At 50.2% G+C, this 25,118-nt stretch overlaps 1 protein-coding gene across 3 annotated transcripts in view; it reads left to right on the top strand.

Annotated features, from left to right (window-relative positions):
- The window catches only part of CNTFR (ciliary neurotrophic factor receptor), a 205,500-nt gene that overhangs the window by 52,117 nt on the left and 128,265 nt on the right, over nt 1–25,118 (top strand). For all 3 annotated transcript variants that reach the window (XM_065663252.1, XM_065663251.1, XM_065663253.1), the window contains exon 2: nt 205–309. Coding sequence is in view for 1 of the 3 variants with exons in the window: in XM_065663251.1 (XP_065519323.1) it covers nt 205–309 (105 nt within the window). In the remaining 2 variants the exon portion in view is untranslated. The remainder of the gene's footprint in view (nt 1–204; nt 310–25,118) is intronic.

Here is a 25,118-nt window from a genome sequence, read left to right as displayed (position 1 = left end):
CAAATGTGTGTTTATGGGGCTGGACTGTGATGCTCTTGTGGAAGGACTCTTCATCTAAGCTAGCTTCATGTTCACACTTAGTTAACCACGGCTCTCAGGGCTGGAAAACAGATGCCTCTCTCCCTTTGGTTGTTCTCTAAACTTGGAGAGATGGCAGAGCTCCACTTGGTAACCTGACTGTGCGTCTCTTCTCTTTTGTTGAAGAAAACCCCAGATCTGAGCGGTGGAGGCTGGTCAAGCAACCAGAAGAGTCTCCCACACGTTGGTGAGAAGCTGGGGACTCCCCAAGGACTTCGGACTAGTGGAAAGGTAAGAGGTTAAAACACTTGCTCACCCAGTTTGTCCTGCTTGTGTGCTCTGGGCCAGTTGGCTGTCAGGCCATGCGTCTTTTGGTGTTTATTAAAGCATGGGAAAGGGTTGATCCTATCTCTGGTGTGTGAGCAGCTCCATGGCTGCTGTGCAAAGAGGGCAGATTCTGACTGTTTATTTAGGTTGTAGAAGGCCAGGTTTGGATGAACAGCATGGAAAATGCACATCATGGGCTGCACATGGGAGGCTTCTCCATAGGGAACCCTCCCATATGAAATCCCTTGGGACAGTTCAGGGATGTGTGGTCTAACTGGGGTAGCAGAGCTCCTGTGGTAGCTGAGCTACTCTGGAGCAGGCAAGTGTCACCCAACCCTGCTTTGTGATCTCACCTCTCACAGACAAGCACAACTTCGAGCTCTCAGGTCTGTGGGATGTTCTTTCTGCTTCTGGGGGCTCCAGCATCACAGGTGTGATGAACTTCCCTGGGCTCTGCAAAGGGCTGCATCCCCTTAGGAGACCACCACCATCACCAGCCATGGTCAAGGGGGTGCCCCACCTCTGAGACCTGTTTCAAATGTACTTCGTGTGGGGCTGTGATAACACAGTGTTGCTTGAGAAGAGATTTGAGGTCATCTCCAAGCCATGGGGACCCTGGTGGATTAGGAAAGGGGCCTATGGAGGGGGCTGCACCACCTGGGGACACAGACCCTGCGGAAGCCGGTGCTGTGCTTGAGAAATGGAAACAATGAATTAAAATTTAACAAGTCTCTAAATGCCAGGCAAGGACATCTTCAGTGTGAATTGTCACCATTTGACTAGCGCAGCCTCCCACTTAGCTAAAGCTGCATGGATTTAATTACGTTGATCTTGGAAAAGCAATAGCTTACACCAAAGAGGACAAACTGTTGGCCAAAACAGCAAGAAGTGCCATGAATTTTCCCTGCACAGCTCCCCTGCTCTCTCCCCTTGCATCATACTTCATAGGGGTGTTTCACAGTCCCTCTTGCTCTGTAATCAGCAGAGTCCTGTACCCTCTGAGCCACAGGCAAGGACAGAAATGCTCCCTGCGTGCAAGGCTCTGGATTAAAAAGCTCAAGGTTAAGGGACCGCTGGGGGGGGCAACCATCTGAAGGAGCCGCAGTGGGGAGTGGGGCAGGGATGCTCTGCAGTAACAAAACCTTGCCCTCAGTGCTGTCTGGTGGTGTCACCCATGGAGTGGTGTAGAATAAGCACCTCTTCCCTCCCATCCTTGGTGTGGACCAGCCCACTCATGGGACTCCTTGCATCTCTGCAAATAGAGCAGATCGAGGAGTGTATATCGCTAATAATACCAATTACTGTTACATGCTGCTACAAGGTACACAGGCAGTAATGGGATCCGGGGGGGATGAAATGAAAGCGATATAATGCGGTGAGATAAATTAGCACTGTAAAATTAGCCATGGGTCTAGTCAGGGATCTGACAAATGTGTCGCAGCTTCAGTACAAGCTCTGAGCGCTGCTGAATTGGATTTAGTGGCCCAGAGCAAAGCAGATGGGAGCAAGGGAAAAAAAAGAGTTTGAGGGGTCTCCGTACACACATGCTAATGGTTAACTCTGCTTGTTTCTTCCTCGGCTTTGCTGAATGATACGTCCCCTGGCGCCTGCTCGTACGCAGCAGAGGAGGAATAAAAGCCCAGCCCCATTGATGCGCTGTTGGGGTAGCTTGAGCCTGGCAGAGACATGGGAAGGGCATTGGAGAAGCAGCAGGATGCTGGTTCTGCTGCCAGCCTTGGTGCCCCAGCCGCTGGCCAGTGCCCTTCGTCATCCCTGTGGGCTTCCTCACATGGATTTGCTCCCAAGGGATCATCAGTGGGTTCAAGTGGGATGTGTGGCAGGCATTTGTACATGTTTTAGTCTTTTAGGGAGGGTAGAAAGCTGTTTTCTGCTCCGCATGTTGCAGCCTGGCCTGTCTTCCCATGGCTGGTCACTGGGGCAGAAGGATGGCAGGAGCCAGGCATCCTGCATCATGCCTGTGCACCAAGGGTGTGCAGCCATCTCTTTCCAGCCCAGATACACACATTATCCTTCCCCCTCTGAGGCAGAGGGTGGAAGCCAGGAGATGCTTTTTGTGCCTCGGGGAGGCTGGGAAATGGATGTGGCCAGCTGCAGTGGGATCTTCTTCCTGGTGGCTCATTAGGACAGGCTCCACTGGAGGGATGCAAACAGTCCTGCTCGTGAGCGATGGATGGCCAGAGAGAGATGCTTACAGACTGGTAAATGCAGGCTAATTGCATGTTTAGTGGCTGACGCATTACACAGGATCTAGGGAGGAGCGGGCATGATTTAGGTCTGGTTTGATAAGGCACGTCATGTGGCTCACTTAATAGCAATAATAAAAGGGGAAGAAAAATTCTGAATATGCTTAGTAGTGCTCTGTGGTGGAGCAGTGTGGGGCAGAGGGCTTGTAAGGGGGTCTGAGACGCATGGTGGGTACATGGCAGAAGTGTCTGTGGGAGGGGACCGGCTTGTTACATCCCTGGGGACAGCACTTCAGAGGGCAGGCTGCTGTCTTGTGCAGTTCTGCAGCAGCACCAGGCTGAGAAACAAATCCCAAGGGATTGTCCCAGCACTGCCTGGAGCATCCCAAGAGTGAACGTGTGGGCTGAGCCCACATGGATGGAGACCTGAGGAGATGAGTTCCAGTCTATTGCCAGCAGTCCCTGCCACAGGCAAGGCAGCAGGTGCAGTGGTGACTCTTTTAGGGTATCTCAGACCACAATCACCCCCAGGACTAAGTTATCCTGGCAAAACCAGCAGGGTGATGAACCACAGCAGTGGAGGGAGCCCCTTCCCTCAACTTTGCTGTTGGAGAAGTAGTGATGTGGGACCGCAGTAGGACAATGAACCTGTGGTTGGAGTGCTGCTAGCAGCACAAATAGAAATACCACTTCTGTTCTTGTGCAGCAATGATATATCTTGTTTCTATTGACTTTCTTAAACCTCTAAAATATATTGTAGATTGATCTACAAATCTGCAAAAAGCACCTGCGTTTTGGGGGATTGTTTTTTTGGTTTTCTTTTTTTTTTTTTTTTTGAAGTCTGAAGCAATTTTCTGCCTGCTCCTCATGGTTGGCTCTGAACAGACACATGTTCTCTTGTCCTCTTTGAGGCTGGCGTGCTGCCACAGTGGTAGGAAGTTTAGTAATACTTGTGCTGGATCGATTCAAGCCCATTATCTGTGCTGCCTGGGACTCAGCAGAGAAGGGAAAAAAAAACTCTACTCCCTGCTAACGCATCAAAGCCCTGCGATAAGGATACACGGTTGAGCTCTATTTATAGATGGACAGATGTCTTGCCAAAGCTCTGCTGCTGTCACTTGGTTATGCAGTTCCTGCGTGTTTAGCAGTGTTCAGGTCTGAAGGAATCCGTTCTACCTTCTGGTTTAGATGTGTCCCCTCCAGGCACAGCCCACAGTATCACTGCTTTTCAGGGGCCTTTGTCCTTCCTCCAAGTAGGGACCTGCTTCTAAGATGGGAAGAAATAAATGTCTGAGAGGTCTTAAGTACTCAAGGAGTAGGTGATCAGGATAAGGTCTAACTGGTGATGTCCCATCTTGCTCTTGCATCTTCACAGACCTTGGAGCTCCAGCGCAGGACTGCCACCAATATCACATCAGATCAGTGTGATTGCTTAGCTGAGCGTTCACAGCTTAAGCATGGACATCCCCCATTTCCTGTAGTGCCTGGTCCTCAGCACTGCCACCCTCCCAGCAAAGATGTTTGTCCTACTTCTCACCCTAAACCTCCCAAGCAGCAATGCGTGGCTACTGCCATGTTGCATTTCATCTGTTTTCCTCCTTCACCAAATACTATCAAGGACATTTAAATCAGTACCAGCCACGAAAACTGCATGAACAGAGATTTTCCCTAGGTCAAGTTAGCACAGGTCTTGCAGTGTATGTGCACATGCATCTTCATGACTGCCTGGGTTTTGAGGGATAGTGAAAAGGGTTGGGTTGCCAAGTCCAGAGTCAGTTCCTGGCATTATGGAGTGCCTGTGCTGATATGGTAGAGTTGTTCTTCCTTTTCTTCCATACACTGTTCTGTCACAATAGTCATGAAAATGGTAATGGAGAAAGGCAAAGGTTTCGTTCAGCCATGCCTTGGGTATTTTTGTTGAAGGTGCTTTGCTGGTGTCCCCTCAATTATCGTCTTAGGAAGCAGTGGTCTGATGGGACTCTGCAGCCACATGTTTTTTGCAACAGACTTGCAAAAACATCCAGTTTGGACTTGAGACCTCAAAGGTCCTCTGCACCGAGCAAGAGACTGAGCATACACATGACTGCTCAGGGCTTTATCCAGCCCGCTCCACAAAGCCCCTGGGAATGAAGTGAGGACATGCTGTTTGGGCCACTGTTCCAGTGCTGGCGGGCTCTCAAGGGGATAAAAGTTTCTTCTTGCATCCGGAGAGAACCTTTTCAGCTACTGGCCGCTGCCACTCATCCTCTTGCTGTGAAAAGCGCCTGCCGCAGACTTCTCAACAACTTCCCACTCCATCTCAGTGTCCCACGCTCAATTTCTTCCAGTTAGCCAACACGTGTCTTTTCTTTGGTCTCTGAAAGCAATGTCCTGATGTGGCCCAAGTGCTGTGTGAGCTGCTGGCCGTGTCACTGCTCCCGTAGATCAGCGTGCTCTTGCCCCGCTTTGCTGCCAGGGCAGGCAGCTGGTCCCTGCCTGGACCCACACTGGCATGGGATGGATATCCCAAGCCCTGCAGCACCACACCATGAAAATGGTCTGGAGATTTCACAACGCTTTTTTTTTTGAGGCTCCGGTGGACTGGGGGATTGGAACTGGATGATCTTAAGCTCCTTTCCAACCCAAACCATTGTATGATTCTATCATTCTATTATTCTATCTATCATTCTATGATTGTGGTTGAAGGAGGGAAAGAGTAGTCCGTTGGCAGGTTTGTGGACCAAGATGTGACTTTCCTTTCTTAACATGTCCCCTTGGTCAGGTGCAGGATAGTTGCAGGATGGTTTAGGGCCATGTGCCATTCCCAAGACTGGGAGAAAGGAGATTTCTTCTCCCTAGGGTATTGATAATGTATTCACCTGCACAGCTCCTGCAGAGAGCTCCAAGTATCCCTTGCTCTCCGCTTGGTTTTAGTTTGTCTCCAGGGTGCTGCTTAGCTTCACTCTTATGTTCCTCTGACGGGTGGGCAAGACAGGAAGCAAATACCTTTGTTATAAAACCACATATGGTCTTTCAGCGGGTGATGACACTTCCCCAAGCTATCTGTCTAGTGAATGCACTTCCCCAGCCTGTTTATATTCACAGGAGTGTTACTTAGCTGCTCAGGTGGGCCATAGATGTCAAGAAAAATGTCAGTGTCAGGAGAAAACTTTAATGCAAGGCTTCCTGCTGTTCTGTGTGATGGGTGGTGAATGAGACCCCAATGTGACAAGGGCTGTGGATGTGAGAGAGGGATTGTCTGCTGGGTCTGGTATGGGAGCTGTGGCTTGTGAGAGAGGCAGCAGTACTGCTAGAGGTGACATTTTACAGGTAGCCCAGGATGCTGAGCTACAGTGTGATGGACTAAATGGGGGCTCTGATGGAGGTAAGCAGTGTTTTCCAGTTAAAAGAAATAACCATCAGCAGGAGCGATTGCTCCCCCTCTGAAACCATTTCAGTTGGTGTTGTGGCTGCTGTGGGTCTCACGGCCCCTGGAAGACCACGGTGGTGGATACATACATGATGCTCTGTGCAGCAGAGATGGGGATTGCAGGGACACAAATGTGGGGGGCATTAACCTGTGGTGGGAGCTGCCCCACTGAGTCCTAGCTCTGAGCTAGAGGTGGGCATATGGGTGTATAAAGCAGGTATCTTGCTGCATCAGATAGAGAGGGGGAAAGCGCAGACCTGCCTTCTTATGCTCCCCCTTGATGCCTAAGGGAAGCGGGTGCTAGTGGTGATCCAGCAGAGGAGCTGTGCAGCTGTGACGGAGATGGGCAGGATCCCATATTCAGGAAAAGGGGTGAGGAGCACAGCTGCACACACCTGGATCCCTTCTGTGGCCATGGTGCTCCCAGGATCACATTTCTTTAGAGCTGTTCAGAGGGGAGGGAGACTGCAGCACTGATACCATCCCTTAGCACTATCTATTGTCTTATTTCTCCCTTTAGGATTACTCTTTTTAAGCTCTGGATAGCTCTAGGAAACCTCCACTGAGGCCCCATGTCTCCAGGGCAACTTAAAGCACACATCAGCCCATCAGCATTCGTTACATCCCCTAACGAGGACGGCTCAGTGCTGCCCTTCAGTAGGATCACATATTACCGGCTCTTTTTTTCCTTCCTCTTGCCCTAAATTGTTGCACTTTACATCGAAAAGGAGGGGCATGCACGTGGGGGCCAGCACAATTTATGGATCAGAGATTTATATGCTGCTGCGATGCTGTATTTTTTCCCCACAGTGACACTTTATTGCCACAAATTACCAAACAGGGAAGGTTACGAGAGTGACAGCAGGCAGGGCTGTAAAGGACAGGAACAAACGGCAGCAGGCAAAGTACCCAGAGGAGAGGGGGAGGTTGGGCACCACGCAGGAGTAAAACAAGGCAGGAGGCGGGATGAGCATCAGGAATCAGCTTGCCTTGCAATGAGATGTGTGAGTGAAGCCTGGGAGTCAGTGTGCCTTCTCCGGTGCAGGGGCATGGTTGTGGTTTGGATGCTTTAAATCCCTGATTTTTTTTTCTCCCCACACAAAGTTGCTATGTGCTTCTCCAGGCTGCTTTTTCCTAGGGGAATTTCAGGGATTTTGTTGCTGAAGGCTTTTCCCTGTACGCTGGGTAATGTCAGCAGGAAAAAGCATCCTTGGGAAGTGAGATTTATCTTCCTTCTGAGCATCCTTCATCCCTAGCAGTGTTCAGCCCATGGTAGGCACGCTTGGGAAGGTGGTGGTATCCCTGTGCTAGCCTCTGCACCAGCTATCAGTAAAACCCTGAAGTGACCATACAGAGTAGACAGATCCAGCTTTCCAGAGTTGGGAAGCAGCAGACTCTTATCTTGTCTGGCTGAGGTCTTCTTGTCATCCGAACCGTGGCACCAGCAGTACCGGAGGCGGGATTGCTGTGGGCAAATCGCAGGAGCACTGTGGTTTCCATAAGAAAGTTATTTACAGTCTTGTTTTCTTGCTTAGTTTTTAGTGCTCTGTCTGTGTGCTGTAGAGAGAGTTTGGTCATCCAGCTTCGTCAGGCTTGGATCTGGAGGCTGAAGGCTAGTTGCATCATTTTTTCTGCCTTATTGGTAGAGGGAGGGATGGGCAGCATTCAGAGGGTTATTAAGAGGTTTTCTGCCTCACAAATGATTGCTGAATTTCCATACTTCATGGTTGCAGGGGGAGGAAATGTCCCAGGCTTGCCCTTTGGGGCAGCATGGTCACTCATGTCCGTCTCTATTAGTACACTCAATGCATGTGATGGTGTGTGGGGCACAAGCAGCAGCCCTTGGGCACTGTGCTATCCACCTTGCCACTGAGTGTCTGCAGCAGCACTGCTGCAACATGCTTCGGCTTTGGCTGAGTGACTCCGTCTGCACCCACTCACCCAAGTTAGATCAGCTTAACTTCAAACAAATGTGGAAACTGAAAGGCTCGAGCGTGGTGGAGGTATTAAGGCTGCCTTTGAGCTGGAGATGCTACTCAAAGCTGCCGGGGAGCTGTCACTCTATTGTTCTTGCAACAAAACGCAACCGGAGGTGCTGAGAGATGCAGAGGCTCTGCAGCCACAGGCAAAATTGCTTTTAACAATCAGAAATGTGCTACAGTCATGTGGCTCACTACGTGAACCCCCTCCATCCTCTCTGGCAGCAAGATGGAGGGGATTCAGGTCACCTTTGCACCACAATGGACCACCACACAAGGCAATCTGACTTCTCTATTCCTACGCTTGTAAAGGATAATTTCCCTGATTCCCCATAAGCCAGGTATTTAATCTTGCTTGAGGGGAGCAATGTCTAAAACATGCAGGACATCACAAACATTAGTACGATCAATAGGCTAAGTCCTGAGGTATCCTACCTAGACTTTGCCAGAGTAAAGCCTGACAAAGTGCTGAGTAGTTACTCAAGACTTCAGCCCTGTACTGAGGGCAGGAAAAGTGATTGACTGATTTACTGATGATGCATTTCTCTATGAATCTAGTCCGCCTGTTAGTCACAAATGCTCATTTGACCATAAATCGTGGGCTGCAGAGAGCTTTTCCTACAGCACTGCTGCGCAAAAAGATTTCAGAGGAATGGCTTCTTCGGTGAAAAAGTAGTTTTGGTTCAACGGCAATAGCTTGTGTTTCTGTGTTGTGCTTGGCAAACAGCCTCAGCAGAAGAAAGTGAAAGCCCACTTGTGAAAAGGATCAAGCACCGGGTTTTGAAGCAATGTTTAGATCTCCTTTCAAACTGGTTTTAGGTTTTCTTCCTGAATCTGAAAGCCAACCGAGCTTCAGATGATCCCTCTGAAACCTTTTTTTCCTCGCCCTCTGTGCCTGGCTTCTGCAGCGGAGCAGCAACGTAGAACACGTGGCCCTTCTTAAACCTGGCACTGCAAACCCGTACTTCATTTACTTTTAGCTCACCCAGCTGTGTGAAGGCTCAGGTGCTGGCCTAAGCTGGGATGTGTGAGGCCGTGGAGGGGCAGCACTCGCACCCCTGGGTTTGCTCGCACACCAAGGGACTGTTTTTATCCTGCCTTGCTGGACTCTTGGGAAGCTTGTGGGAGACAGCAGCCAACACCACCTCATCCCCCACGCAAGCTTAGGCAAAGCATTAGCTGCTTCTGCAGCAAAGTAAGAGTGAGAGCCCTTTGGAGATGCCATACGGAGCAACCATCACCTCAAAGCCTCAGCAGCTGGGACATGGCTTGCTTGCCCCCTGCTCTTGAATCATCATCCCTTTTTTGATCCCTTAACTGAGTAGTTTCATATTATTTCAGGAATAAAATGATGCTAATATGTCACCTCTAAAGCTGTTTTCTCCCTCCTGTAGTGTTGATTCTTCTTTGTTTTGAGCCTGGCAGCTGCTGGCTATCCCTGCTGCAGCTTCCAGAGCCTGTGCTCCCTGCTGCAGCATGTGGATGCACCCGCAGTGGGTGCCATAGGAAGCCGCTCAGACAAATTTGTGCATGTGTATATGCCTCTTGAAGTATTTCCTGTTAATTAATGGACACTGGAGCCTGTCGTCTGTAATGAGCACTCGCTGGCGGGTGATAAATTGCTTGTATGACAAGATGGCAATGAAAGCTGGACGAGCTGTGGCTGTCGGCGCTAGGTTTGGAGCAAGGGGTGAATGTCAGTCAGTATCTGGGTGGGAGGAGGGATGGTGAAAATCCCAGCAGCTGATCACAACATCCCTGAGGTATCCCTCCTGCTTGAGCTGGAGGAGCCCTCGATATGCGGTCCAGCAAAAGGGTAGCGATGCTGCACCAGATGCCATGATTAGCTGGCAAACCCCAGCCCCGTTGCTGCTTTTTGATGTGAAGGGAGGATGAGGAAGGGGCTTGAAACGCGGTGGCTACCCCTGCTCCAAAGAGGTGTTACCTGCGCCTTGGATAGATACACTAAGAGAAACGCCCCTCGACCCACACTGAGGTTTTTCTGTCTCCTGCACCCCAGAGAAGGCTCTGGGATCTGTGCTCCAGCAGCACATGCTTCCAGCAAGCCCTGCTTGGCAGTGCCCTGCAGCACTGCCAGCACCATACATCCCTGGCATGCCTGCTGGCACCCCTGGACCAGTGGTGGCTTGAAGCTTGGCTGGGCACCTCCATGCAAGACCAATGGCTTTGGTGGCCTTGCTGGGCAGCATTCACAGAAGTATATGTGTCCATACCACGACTACCTGGGTCTCAAACCAGCAGCAACTGGTGGTTGAGGTATCGTGCTGCAGAGCAATATGAGGGTAATCCTTATAGATGTGCTGGAGTGCAGGGCTGGATGTGATGGGTCTGAGTTGATGGTGTTCACAGCCTATTCAGTCATAGTCCTGTACTGAGCCCAAAGTCTTAACCCCACACAGTTTCGCCTAGTCTGGGGCAACAGCACTGGCACCAAAATCAAGAGCCCCCAGGAGAGCAGACACAGACTAAGACTGATTCTTGCTGCGTCCCCAGTGGGACTAATCCCAGTTGCATCCCTCCGGAGCACAGCACGCAAGTTGTAGATCCATCTCCATTGTGACTGGTACTCTGAAGCTGAGGTTCAGTCACCCGTTGTGCTCATTAGGACTCCAGCAGTCAGAGCAGGCATCCTGCTTGGAAGGACAGTATGGCTGCTGGGCACCCTGCGGGATGCCCTCTGCTCTGGGACCTGTCACAACACAGGGGGAGCAGTCTGCATTTACTGGGAAACTGAATTATCTGCTTCCCCAAGTGGGGAAAATAATAATAATAAAGAAAGTGCCTTCCACTAGGTCACGAGCCATTACCTCGAGGGGCCCTTCATCAGCTGATGAATTCTACTTAATAAAATAAATACTGAGAGAAAATGTAATTGGATTTCATTTATTACCCAGTTCCGCCTAGCAGCCCCAGATTATACAAAAGCAATTAGAGAAAGCTCTCCATTAATAGCTATCTTCAAGCCGCCCAATGGGCTCATTCCATCAAACCTTCTGGCTCATGTAATTTCCTTTCTTGGAGCTTGCTCCTGGCTGGGGGAGGATGTGGGGTGCACAGCACCATTGCCAGCAGCCTGTAAACAAAAGCAGCCCTGTCTAATGTTTGTGCAGGCATCATCTTCCCAAGCACATGGTTCTGCCAATGGGTCTCCTGGTTTGGGGCGAGAAGCCAGAGCACCTGGGCAGTTTGGCTGAGGACTAGAGTTTGGTTGTGTCTTCCCTAGGCTGGGAGCATCCTTCCTCTGCTTTACCTTGCCACATGGTACATTTCTCTGTGCTGTTCAGCTGTGGGTATCCAAGTCCAAAGTGGCTAGTGGGTGTAATGCTGTCCACCTCAGGATGTGATGGTTCTCTGGTGCTGATCTTTCCCCCCAATGCCAAGAGGTTGCATAGCAGCTTCTGTGTCTCCCAGCCTGGAGGGACACAGCAGAATACTTCTGCTTCCTTGTTTTTTTACTGGCAGCTCAGGGAGGACCTGGGACAGCTTGCTAAGATTGGGCAGAGGAATGTGCATCTCATAGCATCTCTGAAAACCAACACAGGGAAAGGTGTCTGAGGCCTGTCACAGGGCAAGGACAGATGTCTGGCACTTGTGTTGTGACTGAGGACAATGTGCAGGTTAATCTGTAGCAAAGGCTTAGCCAGGTATCTACCCTTAATCCCTGTTTACTGTGGTAGATGAGGAAAGGCAATTATGGTGGAGACGGCGTTTGTGGGGGGAGATCCTGCTTGATCCTGGTGCAAGGTCCATGAGGAATGGTCCAGCCAGGAGGGTGGTAGTGAGCAGGTATGTGCAGTGTGTGTGTAGAGCAGTGAGAAAGTGCCCCACTCTTGCAGCTTACACACTTGCAGCCCTGGAAGGTTGTCCGGCTATGCTGCCTGCTTTTGGGTCAGTCTTATTTCTGAGCGGGCCTCTCTTGGCTTCCACGTCTTTGATTTACCCTGCTGCAAATGTTCTTTCTCCTTCACTGTCTCTTGTTGTCACCTTTCCTGGCTCACTTTTCATTCTCTTCCTTTCGTGCCTCTGTTGGCCTCATAAATCCCAATACAAGATGCAGATGAGGGGAACAGCACCACTGGGAAGGAGATGATGTTTAGATCCAGACAAGATGCACCATAAGGTGTAATACAATCGGAAAGTTGCAGGCAGATGGAGAGGGGTGGCAAGAATACTTGGCTCTTTATCGTCATTACAAGGTTCATATCTGTGGTCTTGTTTATGTGCTGCTTGCCATCAAGGAAGGGATGGCAGCAAGTAGAGGCGTGCAGGGAGAGTTTTATTTGTAGGCAGAGTGTTTGGTCCTACTGGATGGTGAGGCAGAGAAGAACAAAAGGGGATTTATTAGGGCAAGCAAGCATAGGAGCAGGAGAATAAGGGAGGGTGATGTGATGGAAGACCCAAAAGGGACATACGGATTCTCTCCTTGATGGACCTCTGGGAAATGCTTTTGAAATGCACACCATCTGTTCACCCTGGGTGCTCTGGAGAAAGAAGTGAAGGAGGGTGGCTCAGAAAGCAAGAGAGTATGTGGTTGATGCTGATATAACTGCAGAGGCATGGTATTTGTCTTGGCTGGTGAGATGGAAGAAGGTATGGGGACACCTTGCTTGGAGATGCTACCTCTCTAAGAGGTGAGAAGAGGGCTGAGGTGTGGAAGAAGGTGGTGATCCTGCTAGCATGGGTGAACGATGAGTGAATGCGGTGAACTACGTAGAAAGATCAAACATGGGCTGTTGGCATGGGCTTGCAGCAGTGTTCCGTCCTCCTCAAAGCAGCTGTTTGTCTTTGGCTTGGCAGAGAGGAGGGCTGGGCTCAGGTCTGAGATGACAGGACAAGATCTGAAAGAAATAAGCTCATCCTCTGAAGAAGAGAGAAGGCCTCAGAATTTTTCCCGAGCCAGCCAAATGTGATGACCACAGGAAACCTTCTTTTTTCATATAATTGCTTATTTTTCACAGGGGGCTTTTATTTATACCCCTTAACACCCGTAGCGTTAAAGCAGCCTTATTAGGATGCTGCCCTTCACCAAGGAACTCTGCTCTCGAAAAAGAGCATTAAAGATTCAACAAATAGCTGAGAATTGGGATTGATCCTAACCTCCCATAAATGGGAGTACCTTCCCCCATTAATCAGCCTTGGTTTTCACTTACAGGATGATGGCCTCAGTGCTACACTTCTTCGGGACTAAAAGCACGTTAAATATTTATCACAGCTGAGTATTCACTTCCCCCTCCATTGCCAGCTAAGATCCACTGCTTAAGCCTGCACCGGCTTGACAGGTTGCGTAGAGAGGTGGTGTGCCATTAGGAAACCTCTTGTGCCAATGTGCTCCACTCATTTGCTGCGCTAAGCACGGAGAGATGGTGGCATCTCTCATCTTGAAGCATGGTCAGCATGGGACTGTATTATAAAGTCTCTTTGCTAGCATTTGCGCTGGTAAATTAAACAAGCTTGGGTCTGCTCTCTAGCAGAGGCTGGAGCATCCACACTCCCCCACGTCTCCTTCAACCTCCAAAATAGGATTATTGGATCCAAACTGCTTTGTGGGAGCAGCCCCAGCCTGTGCTGAGTCTTTCCCCCATGCCAGGGACTGCGTTAGCAGTTCAATGTGCAGATGTTTGCAATGCCTGGAAATGTTTCGAGCTTAGGGCTGTGCGCATGGCTCCTGTGTTGTCCTCCTGTGCTGAAAGGATGCCGGCAGTGCTCTGAGTTTCCCTGTCATGCTGAGAGAGATCTGTTATTGCCTTGTGAGTTCTGAAATGACGGCAGGGTGTTTAGTAGTCCAGTTGGTCTAAACATATGCAAGTACGTCCTTGTTAATTGTGCCAGGTGTGCCGTAGTATTTCGGAGAGCAGCTATTTTAGGAGCATCTCTGGAAGCTGCCTTTCCCTTTAGCTCTCCTATCTCACACCAACATTTCTCGAAAGGTGGCTCAGACTTTGGGAGCTGCTGATAAACCCCAGAGGTTGGAAAAGGCTTGGTCTGCTCCACCCCAGTGCCCTGAGGTGCTGCTGCAAGCAAGCCCAGAGTCCTCCTGAGCCACCATGCTCCAGTCCCATTTAGCTGCTAAGGTAAAGCTTGCTATGATGCTGGAAGGAGTTTTGCTTCTGCAGCAGGCTCAGGGCAGACTCCATTTGGCCAACTCCAGCAGCTGAGATTGAGCTGTTGTTGCTGGGTTAGTGCTCATTTCTTTTAATATATTTAACTTTTTGGCATCATTGTGATGCATCTCCCTGTCTTCGCACACACCCCCCCCCCCAACCCTAGTCTGAGTTACTGATGTGCTCAGCCTCGTTACAGCCGTTTACACGTACAAGCGCACAATGTGTTTCATTATCCTTGTATCAAACTTGTTTTGCTGCTGTCACGCACCAGAAAAGTTAAACACGTCTGATCAAAGGCATGTAAACACAGCTTCAAAACAAATGCCCTCGAGTCCTGCCAAAAGCACAGAGCTGTCTCTGAGCAAACCACGTCTCGTATTCCCCTGCCTGCGCCTCCCGCTCCTTCTCTTGAGCGGGTATGCGATGCTGCCTGATCTCAGTGAGCCTCGTGGGCTGCCGTCTGTGACAGGGAAGGGTTGCCCACTTGGCCGAGTAAACCCCAGTAGGGTTTTGCACTGAACAAAGCAGCTGGAGAGGAGAAGAGCGGAGCGAGAGGGAAAAGCTTGCTGCGTCTTTGCACGTGTGAGATGGAAAACCCCAGTGGTCTGCACTTCGCAATGTGTTGCAGCTCTGGTGGGTCGAGGGAGAGGAAAGCGTGATACAAGTTGGCTGGAAATAAAGGTGCTGAATGTGCTTTTTCCAGGTCTCTCGTGGGGATCCATCTGGTGTATTATCCTGAGGTATGAGCTGTGGGACCAGGAGCAGGTTCCCAAGGCTGCTGCTGCCTGCACTTCCAGGGCATGGCTCTGGGGTTGGACCTTGGCTGCAATCAGACACACACAGTTGCATCCTTTATCTCCCTGTCACTGTAAGCAGGATGAGAGGGGCTGGGCAGAGGGACTAGGAATGGTCCCAGACCAGGAGCTGGGTTTCCAGCCCTTTGTGGGCAGGGAAAGGTGGGGTGAGACCTGCTCCCCTGGCTCAGGGTCCCTGATGTCACTCGGTGTCCTGTGAAACTGCTAAAAGGTGGGGAATACTCTCCAGTTGCAGACAAGTCAAGCTTTCATCTTACTCCTGCCTCTGGGAGGGCTAGATGTGCATCTTAAACAGGAATGGAAATCTGTGGGCTTTTGCAGCCTGTGAAGGCAGGTGTTTTCAGAAAACACTAGCTCCTTTCAAATCTGCCAAGAACCTATTCACAACTTGGCTATGGGCATGACCAGCAAATAGTTTGGGAATTCATGAGCTTGTGAACTGACCCGGACTCTGCAAATGAGTTGCCCAAGGTCTTTGCCAAATGCCTTTGAATAATGGACATGTCAGAACCAGATGGGGTTGCAAATGGTGGGTTATTAGTGCCCATTGCCTGTGCCAAGCTGTATAAGCACGCAGTGTGAGTGGCACTGCTTTATGCAGGGCTCATCCAGGGACCGAGGGTGGGTGAAGCAGGCAGGGTTGATGCAGATAAAGATGATCTGATGGGTTTCCTTCAAAGCATCTAATTGTATTAACAGGGTAGATAGAAACAAAGTCTTCCCCCCACGTTGTTGCTGGACAGTCCCGGGCAGGCTGCGAAATGCCCTGCAGGCAGCTGGGACGTGGTCAGAGGTTAATGATGGTGTCAGCCTTCATAAATCATCCCTAACGAGACTTGGGAAAATGTGGGTTGGAGCTTCTGATGCACGGCTGCACTGAGTTGTCTTTCCTTTACTTGGAGCTTTTTTCCCCATTTAGTTTTTAGGGTTATCTCAGTGAAACCTTTGTGAGGCTAGAGGTGCTGGAAGATTTCCCACTGCTCTGGGTAGTGAGGGGTCCTGAGCCCTGCCCAGACCCTGTTCCTGGCCGATGTGCTGCAGACTAAATGTATTTTACCCCCTTTTTTTTGGTCCCTAAGGAAGTAGTTTTTGAATTCCTAGGGTGCCAGAAATATTAGGATGAAGGGTATTGCCTGGATCCTAGTGCAGAGGGACCTAGCTTGCTGGTGCTGGGATTGGAATGGCTCTGGGTAGAACCCCACAAAGCCTGTCTGAACCAGCGATGCCTGTGGGCAGCGTCCTACCCAACCACCAGACAACCAAAAGGGACCTCCTCTTGCGGAGTTCTCCCAGCCCTTCTCACAGCATGGGGACCACATTATGGGGATACCATCAAATCCAGATGCTTTGCCTGGGAAGAGAATGTCTAGGAAGCAGTACCCCAAATACGAGGCTTGTAAGGTGGGAAGAAGAAGATGCAGAAAGAAGGCTATTGAGGTCCCCACCAAAGGCCACCTCTGGGGCTGGTGGTGGTGGGTTGCTCTAGGCTGTGTGTGGTCCCTGCAAAAGCTGCCAGGCTCCGACTGAGATACTGGGAGGAGTGAAGCAGGGTACAGTGAATATTCCCTCCGACTTATTATTTATAAAGTACTGTCACAGCCCTGGAAGTGTTGGGACTCTCAGAAAAGCTGTAGGAATGTACTAATTAAAGAACACAATGGGAATGTAAATTGGGAAAGCTCCCCAGGGGGAAGCAGCCCTGGGGGGAGCTAATTTGCCAGTCCCCACTCCTCCCCTGCAAACTGGCTGAGACACTGGAGCAATTAAGGAGGAATTTGAGTGTTAAATATAATCTGGAATTGTGTTTTTGGCTTTTTTTGTAATTGGTTTATTTTTCTCTTGGGTAACTGTGTTTCCAAGTCTGTAATTGGGACTTTAACCCTCTGCGCTACTACAATAAGGGCTAGTTAGGGTGGCTTTTTTCGGCGTCTGGTGTAGAAAACTGATGCAGGTGACTCTTCCAGTGCCAAGGCGGCATGTCCCCTCCTTGGAAATGGTAAAGCTGGATGGAGAGCTCCCACAGATGGCACTGTAGGATCTTTGCAGCCCAGGACAAATTTAGAGGGTCCCAGAGGGCTGTCTGGGGGGCTGTTGTAGCTCAAAGGTGGTGCAATGAAGGAGATACGGCACCAGGGCAGGGATAACCAGAGGCAATCTGTAGGGGACAATCCCTGGCTTTGGAATAAAGTATCAATTGTCAAAGTCATGCCCTAAAACACACCGCAAGAGTACGGCTCTTTGGGTTGGCCTTTTTGCCTGTCCATTTATCTTCTGCATTGCCCAGCTTACCCCTTTGTGCTGCTTTGACTTGTCTTGCTCCTCTCAGGAAATACATGCATTTGGTATCATTTGAACCGTGGCCAGTAGGGTGGACTCAGGGTAGTGGCAGTGATGTACTTGTCTTCTCCTGTAAATTCCTCTTATGTAGTCCAGGGCAAGAAGACAAACAAGGAGACCCCATCACAGATGCAAGATGAAGTAAAGACGGTGGTCAGTGAGGGATGACCGTGAACTCATGCACTGCTTGGAATTGGGTTTGTGGATCAGCTATGTTCCTGTGGCTGGGTTTGCAGTTGATTAAAGGGTTTGTGTTCTTGGGGATATTTTTGTTTCCATCATCTTCAGCAGACCCTTTAGAGTGCTTTTTACTGAAAGGTGTCCTCGCAGTTTGTAAAAGGGCTTTGATAAGAGAATCCAGTGCAATGGCAGCTGGGTATTTGTGTGATGGCTTGGTGATGGCACTGTTTTAAGATGGTGCTTGCAGTAGCAGGCAGGAACTGCCTGTTGCAGGGTCATTTTCTCTCTCTCGTTTTTATTTTTTTTTTGCTTAACTTCAATATTTAGCCTGGTTTTTTTTTTTTTTTTCAGTTGCTATTAGTTCCTTGAGATTCTCAGCCATTGCTAGCTCCTGTCGGCAGCGGGTTAGAGGGCTCTTTAAGCTGAGACATAGGAAAATATGATAGGTGTACTCATGTGACATGAGTACCCTCAGAGCAGTAGAATTTTGCATTGCTGTGGGGACTAACTTGCTTTGGATAAACTAGTGCTTTGACACACAACAGCATCCCTTGTCCTAACCCTGAATTCAGCACAGCATCCCTCTCCTCTCTCAAGAATACCAGGGAAGGATGCCCCTATCCACCCATCTTGCTGCAATTGGCTATTTCTGCTGCCACCAGACCAGGCTTCATGCGCAGAGTCAAGCCACATTGCTGCCGCTGCTCCATGACAGCCCAGCAGCTCTTCATCTCCTCTCTCCATCTGGATCCAATAGCTGCATGTGGTGAAAAGTCACACCGAGCTGGGGAGCTCAGGAAGAGACACTTTCCTGGCTCAGGCTGGGCAAGAAGGGTTACCCGATGGGGCTGCCACCCTGATCCACATCTCCTACCGTGGTCGTTGTCCCCCACTGTGGATAAATGGGCCTTGCGGAGTCAGGAGATTGCTGCAAGGATCCGGCGCTCTCCCAGCAGTTCTCCTCTATAACTGCCTGTATTTATTGCCATTCGTTCTGGTTTCTTTTTCCAAAAATAAAAGTTAGTTGAAGTAGCACAAAAGCTTGGGAGGAAATGGGCTGAGGGAGCCTGGGGGAACAAAGATTTAGACATTGTGCCTCCTTTTCCTCACCCCATCACTGAAAAATACATGGAATTGTGGGATTAAAAACCTTTTCATCCTGATTTACTGTAGAGCCTTGTGTCTGTGGCCCTTGGTAGGTAGCTGGGGAGCAAAAATAGGACAAAACTAGTATTTTCTCTATATTTGGCAGTGAGGAAGGCAGAGCTGCAGCACCTTCACCTTTCCTGGGCTCCACACCTCCAGAGCTGGGTTGGGAAGCTGTGGTGGATCCAGGAGCATGGCCCACATGTCCTGAACCACTGGATGGCCCTTTCCCTTCCTTTTCTGCCTGCAGCGCCAGGGATGGTGTTTTGGGGACCAGGCTGGGACCTGCTGACACTCAGTGTCACTTCCAGGTTCCAAAACAGCATTTTCCTGTGCAATCTTTGTCCAGCCCACTCCGGGGTGTCCAGTTCCCCCTGGGTCTTGTGCAGATCATTCTCCCTTCCTCCATCCTTCACCATCTGAACTTAGTTTCCTCTAGATGACAGGGGTCAGGAGTACTCGGGTGTTGACGGATCAGCATGTGCTACCCTGGACTGAGGCCTCGCATTCCTCCTGCCTGTCCAACTGAATGCAGGATCCTTCCTGGGCTGCAGCTCTGGGGGGATGCTGCCGTGGAGAATCAGACTTGAGTAGCGCCCTGAGCTCTCTCACTTGCAGTCACTGCCGTGGATTTTCTGGTGATAGAGAAACTTGCCTCAATTGCAGGGATAAATTAAAACTGAAGAGCAACAAATTAAAACTGAGGAGCAACTGCTATGCACTGGGCTGGGTTAGGCTGACGGTGGCTATCGGTGCTTGGTCCTAACCTGATCCAGCTTGTTTAACACGCTGGTCTGTGAGAGGCAGCTTCCCACTGGGAAGCAGCCCTCGGCTTTGCTTGTCCCGTCTTTGGGCAAGGGAAAAGGCTTCTCGGAGGCGGGGGGGGGGAGTCTGTGATCTCGGCCGGGGGCCAAGGTAAGTCACCTTCATGGCGGGGTTGTTTGCACAGCTGCGGGTGGCCGTGCCCGCTCCAAGAACTCCACATTCTTCCTTGCACCGAATATCCGGGACAGGCATCCCTCCGCGCTCAGCGCGCTTTCATTTCCGTCGGCAGCCTTGGGAAGCCTCGCTGAGCATCCGAGCGCTGGGGCTGACCCTCCATCCCGCCTGTGCGTTTGCCTGGCTCATGGCAGCATGCTGCAGCCGGCTCCAGGACCACCGCAGGAAAGCATCCCTGCATGGTTTTGAATGCACATGCGGTTGCTCCCCTCCTCTTGGAGGCCGGGCTGTCGGAGCAGGAGGTTCTCGGCCACCTCCGGGCGCTGACAGCCTCCCTGCGCAGAGCCTCCTCTGTCGCCCGGAGTGTTGTTTTCTTTCTCAGCCCTCCCGCCGACCAGCAAACCCTTCGCTGCGTGCGGATTTTACGACGGTGCCTCCGAGACACTGACAACCTGCTGACATCCATTGGGTTGTGGGTTGTTTCTGGTTTAATTGCTCGGCTGCCTCCCATCACCCCAGAACCCCAGCGCCAAGCCCAGCTCCCTGCTAGCGGTTGCTGTCAGTTTTCTTGGCTTCTCTCTGCTTTCCTTTTCCCCCTGCTTTGCTGAGAGCTTTAACACTGCCCTGTTTGTCCTGAGACTCTGCAGAGTGGCAAGCCTCACGCCGACAGCGCGCCAGGGCAGCCGCCCGTGCTGGCGCTGGGATTTACTACAGGCAGTTTATTTTCCCAAGGAAGTTAGTTTCCAAGATAGCATGTGGTTTTTATGAGGTCTGATCAAATAAGGTGGTATGTGTATTAGCAGGGGGGTTGCTGGTTTTATGTTCGTACATGTATTTTTAAAGTTTTCTAAATAGCGGAGTGATGAGTTTCTTGCTGCTTCCAAAACTGTATCTCTTGTGACCACGGCTTTGGTGAAATTATTACTGAATCCAGAAAGCAAGTTGTTTCTTTGAAATGAGAAAGGCACAGCGCAGATACCCATATCTTACAACACGTACGTATCAGCAGTAGGTGCTGTTGCTTTCAACACCAATGCAGAATTATTCTTTAGTTGCCCCATCCACAGTACGAGAGGCAGTCAGCTACGGAGGCTGTGGGTGAAAAAACTAAATACTTTCTCAAGCAACTTGCTGGTCCATTGAAGCTCTTCAGCAAATAGGCAGAGAGAGATGTAATGTGTTCTAGGGAGCTCGGGCTCAGTTTGCAAATAGTTTGCCTGGAATAAAAAAGATCAGAGGTTTGAATGTGCTTTTTGGGGCAGAACAGGAGAGAGGAGCTATGTGCGAGTTTTCGAAGGGGCTCCGGAGTTTCACTGGTACCCATCGAGTCCTGCATGGAAAAAGAACTAGATGGAAACTTGCTGTGGAGCTGTTTCTGGTTGTGTTTGTTTCTTTTAAAGCTTTGGCTGAAAGAAAGGAAAGGAGAAATTAAAGTGCAGGTCTTGGGTGTTAGTTTTTGGAGGAATTTATTGGAATAAAATTGTAGAGGGAAGGAGGAATGGCTGAAAAATATTGTAGTGGTTGAAAATGTGACTATGATATCTGCAGCCCTTTCATTAATGGGTGATTAATAAGTGATGTGCTAATGGTGTGTGGGGACCTGGTTACTTGTGGCTTTCCATCTGTGTAGGTTTAAAAGTATCTATATAGCCATCTTGTCTCATTTATATTTCAATGTTATCATCTCACCTCTTCCTTTTCCTTTTCTTCCTCTGTATGCATCCCCTTTACCCTTCTAGGCTGGCTGCACCAGAACAGGTGGGCATCATCCCATGGCATGGGGTTGTCTCCTCCATGGGAAGCCTGGCTGACAGAGTCCAGCCAGGGACACCACCAATGTGTTCATCTTCTGAGGTCCCAGTGTTTTAGCCAACCATACAACCCAATGGGACATTCAGTGAGACCTGCCCTCCTGTTGGTTTTCAGAGCAGCTTCCCCTTTCCCTTGCCTTTACAGAGGCACATCCGCTTGTCCGGATGCGAATGCTTAATCCCTTCTCCTGTGGTGACCCCGCGGAGCCCACCCTGCTGACAAAGATAACACCGCCCCGCAGCTCCTCAGCACATCCCCGGCTCTGGGATTTGTTTTTCATTTCCTCTTGCTCTCCCCTCTCTCCCGCTGTGAGACCCAACGGTTTGGCAGCAGATCCTGTCGCCCTCTTTGCTTTCCTGCAGAGAATCATTTCTTCAGGGTGTTGTGTTAGCAGGGTCTGAGCTGAAGCCACTGTATGTCCACTGGAGAAGACATGAAAAGCAAATCTGTGCTGTGTGACCTAACTCCTACCTCCCCACCACTCCCCCGGGCACTGCCACCATCTTCCCCATCTCCTTCCTTCTTTTACTCTTCCGTGCACTTTAGTTTCTCTTGACATTTTTTAGCCTATTCTAGAAACGTGTGCAAAATGTCACATCAGTGAGGTAGATTGACAACTTAACTGGTATTTCCACTACTTCAGAGTGAGCCAGCGTCAGCTGGAGCCATGATTTCCAGAAAATCATTACCTAGATGCAAAAATATCCCGAAACAAACCCCACCTTCCTGCCGAGATACAGGATTGCCAGCTGATTTAGCATCTGCACCCAGGGTTTGTTGCTTAGCTAAGCCTACATCCCCACGTCGTTGCAGTCATTTCCAGTTTGGTCCCAGCTGTCCTGCAAGGCATCTCTGAAACATTGCCATGTTATGGGAATGCGATGCTGCATTCAGGCACTGGCTTTTATGAAGATCGGAGCTGCCGGTCAGGAGCGGCTGGTATTTCACACGATGGTTTTCTCCTCTTTCTGCTCCAGGAAGCAGTTCATGTAGAGGGGGAGGATTTTGGAGACAAGAAGCCTGGGGGGTGTGTATGTGTTTATAAGGGACATGGGAGAGTTAAAGCCTTTTGATAGCTCAGTAAAAGGCCTAAGAAAATATAGCCCTGAGCTTTGATTGAAAGCCTGGGTGTTGCTTTACCAAGAAAATGCTACTGTTGTTTGCACTGCTGCAAGTTATTTACCCAGTGCCTCCTGCCAGCAAGTGTTTACATCTCTCAGGAGCAGGGTTGTCAGCAGCAGGAACCTGCCTTGTGTTGTTTCTGGCTGCTGGTGAGGTGTCTCCTGAGGACGAGGACACTGGGATGAAGGCTCTTTGCTCCCTGTAGCTTCAGGGAGGGCAGCTGATGTGAAGGTGGCTCCTGCTTGAGCTGCTTCTTGGGGCATAACATTCCCACCAAAACTGTTGTAAAATCTTTCTGGTGCTCTGTGCAAGCAGCAGGAGAAAGCTTCCTCGCTTTTGCCCTTTTGATCTCCTTCCACCTTTGCTGGCTCAGCTGCGATCCTGCTTTTTGAGGAGGACAACAGTGCCATGAGTGAATAGCTCTGGGGTGAGGACTGCCATTCTGCACCTGATCTGCATGTTCATGTCCGAGTTAAAAGCCGTCTTTCCGTGCACATTTCTTACCTTCAGCTGAAGCATTCCTGGAAAACAGACGCAAACTTTCCATGGGAAATTACTGCGAGGTATTTGTTCAGCTCTGGCCATGCGGACGAGCAAGCAGTGCCTCGCTGTGACCCAGGAGTCTCTGCTCAATCATCTGCCCATACAGAGCAACAGAGCAGATAAGAGATAGCTGCCTTATGTTGCACACTTGTTTCTTCCCAGCCTCTCATTTGGGATGAGGTGAGCATAAGCAGGGATTAGTTTGTTAAGCTGTGACAGTTCATTAAATGTCCTGGACTTTTTCGCTGCGTTTCCTCTCCAGACACTGCTGATGGCTGAGCTGGTGTGTGTGCAAATACTGTGGGACAAGACAGGCAGCGGAAATATTCAGTATTTTAGTTTCCAAATGCCCTTATCTATTTGCAAAGCCTGCCGGGTGCCTGCAAGAGCTGTTACATTTCAGATACTTCCATTTTGAAGAGCCTGTGGAAGTAAAGTTCATTTTTCTTGGCTATTTTTTGCCTTCAAGTGAACCTCTTTTTCATTAGAACTTATGGGTGAGGCTTAGATGTGTAAAACTTGGTGAAATTAATGGGAGCCGTGCCCTGAATTTCCTGCATGGCTTTTAAATCCTCTGACTTGTAAACAAGCAGTCTAGTTTGCAGCTGGCTTTCAAAGCCCACCAGAGGAAAACCCAAAAGCTTGAAGGTAAAATGAGAGGGCTGCTTGCAGGGAAGGGAAATGGTGTGGTGCCCTGTTCATTGTTTTATGCCTCCTTGCATTAGCTGCCATACAAAGAGTGGGGTTGGAGCTTGCTGGTACCCTTGGGTAAAGAATGTCAGGGCATGTTAAGGGCTGTGCTGGTTGGTATCACTATCACACTGGTCCCTTTTGGCTTTGAAGCCTATGTATCCCTCTAGCTTACGCTTTTAGGCTCTTGCAAAAGCCTATGTATCCCTTACGCTTTTAAGCTCTTGCAAAAGATGCGGTTGCCCTGCTGGGTAACTGTGCGTGGGAACATGCTCTCGGTTGTATTTTTCCCAATGTGAAAAAGTCACCATTGAGGGGAAACGATTTGCATGCAAAGCTGTGCCACCCCATGGCGGGTTTCACCCCGCGCAGAGCGCAGAAGGGGCAGCTGAAGGTGAGACGTGTGAGCATCTCTGTGTAGCCACAGAAATCTCATTTGTTCCTCAGTGGTGGGAAAGGAAACGGAGCCATAACCCAGGACAGTTTAATAGAGTTTGGGTGAAATACGGTTGTTTTTGTAAGCTGGTCTCTGTGCAGTGAGGGTTCTTTAGCCCGTTTGTTGTGCTTGGCTCTGCTCTGGATGTTGGCACCAGCTGCTCTGCAGGTGCACGTGTCTTTGGCAGGAAGGAGCTGGGATTTGGGGATTCGCCTTGGGGAGGAGGAAAAAAGCAATGAGAGATGATGTTTGTGTCTTACAAGTGAGGAACACACAGTGGGGAGCAGGAAAGACACAGTCCGGGGTTCAGTTCCATCTCGCAGAGCTGGCTGGAGGGCAAGGTCCTCTCTCGGTGGCTCCTTCTCCATTCCCTGGACAAAGCAGGAGAGGATCCTTTAGGCTGCAGAGCCAGCCCCTGTGAGCAGAAGTCTGCTTCGGAACTGAGACTATCTGAGATAGGGAGCAATAGCAAGTATTGCTTGTAATGTCCCCAGAATCATGAAACTGGGAGGGAGGGCATTTCTGTGACTGAGCCCGTAGGGATGGAGAGAGGTGACATCTTTGGAGGTGCTTGCCCTGCACCTCCCTATTGTTTTCACTGCCACTTTTGCTCCCTCCTTCCTATCCTGTCTTGTGGCAGTGGTTCCTGGGGTCCAGCACCCTGAAGGTACAGAGCCAAAGCCTCAGATGCCCCCAAGGAGGTGATTATGGTGACAGGTCCCAGTTTTTTCACCCTCCCATCCTGCGGTGGGTCAGCATTCCAGGGACAACTGCTCCCTGTGACCCTTCGATGTGGTTTCTGGGGGGAAATCACTGCTCTGTGCACCCCTGTGCTTGCCCACCCCTGCCCAGTTTCGGAGCACAGGCACTGGTGGGAGCAGACTGGGATCCCCAGTCTGGCTAGAGGATGTTTGGTCCAGCACACAGAGGAGGGGAAGAGGCCGATGTTTTCCCTGTGGCTGAGCCAGAAGCAGCAGACTTGGCATAGGCCCAAGGCGTCTTTGCTTCCTGCCACCCTTTCAAATTAAGCAAACGA

Source organism: Lathamus discolor, chromosome Z, assembly GCF_037157495.1.
Source record: "Lathamus discolor isolate bLatDis1 chromosome Z, bLatDis1.hap1, whole genome shotgun sequence".
Classification (NCBI taxonomy): Eukaryota; Metazoa; Chordata; class Aves; order Psittaciformes; family Psittacidae; genus Lathamus; species Lathamus discolor.
Note: the sequence above shows the minus strand (reverse complement) of the source record. Positions and strands in the feature narration are given on the sequence as shown.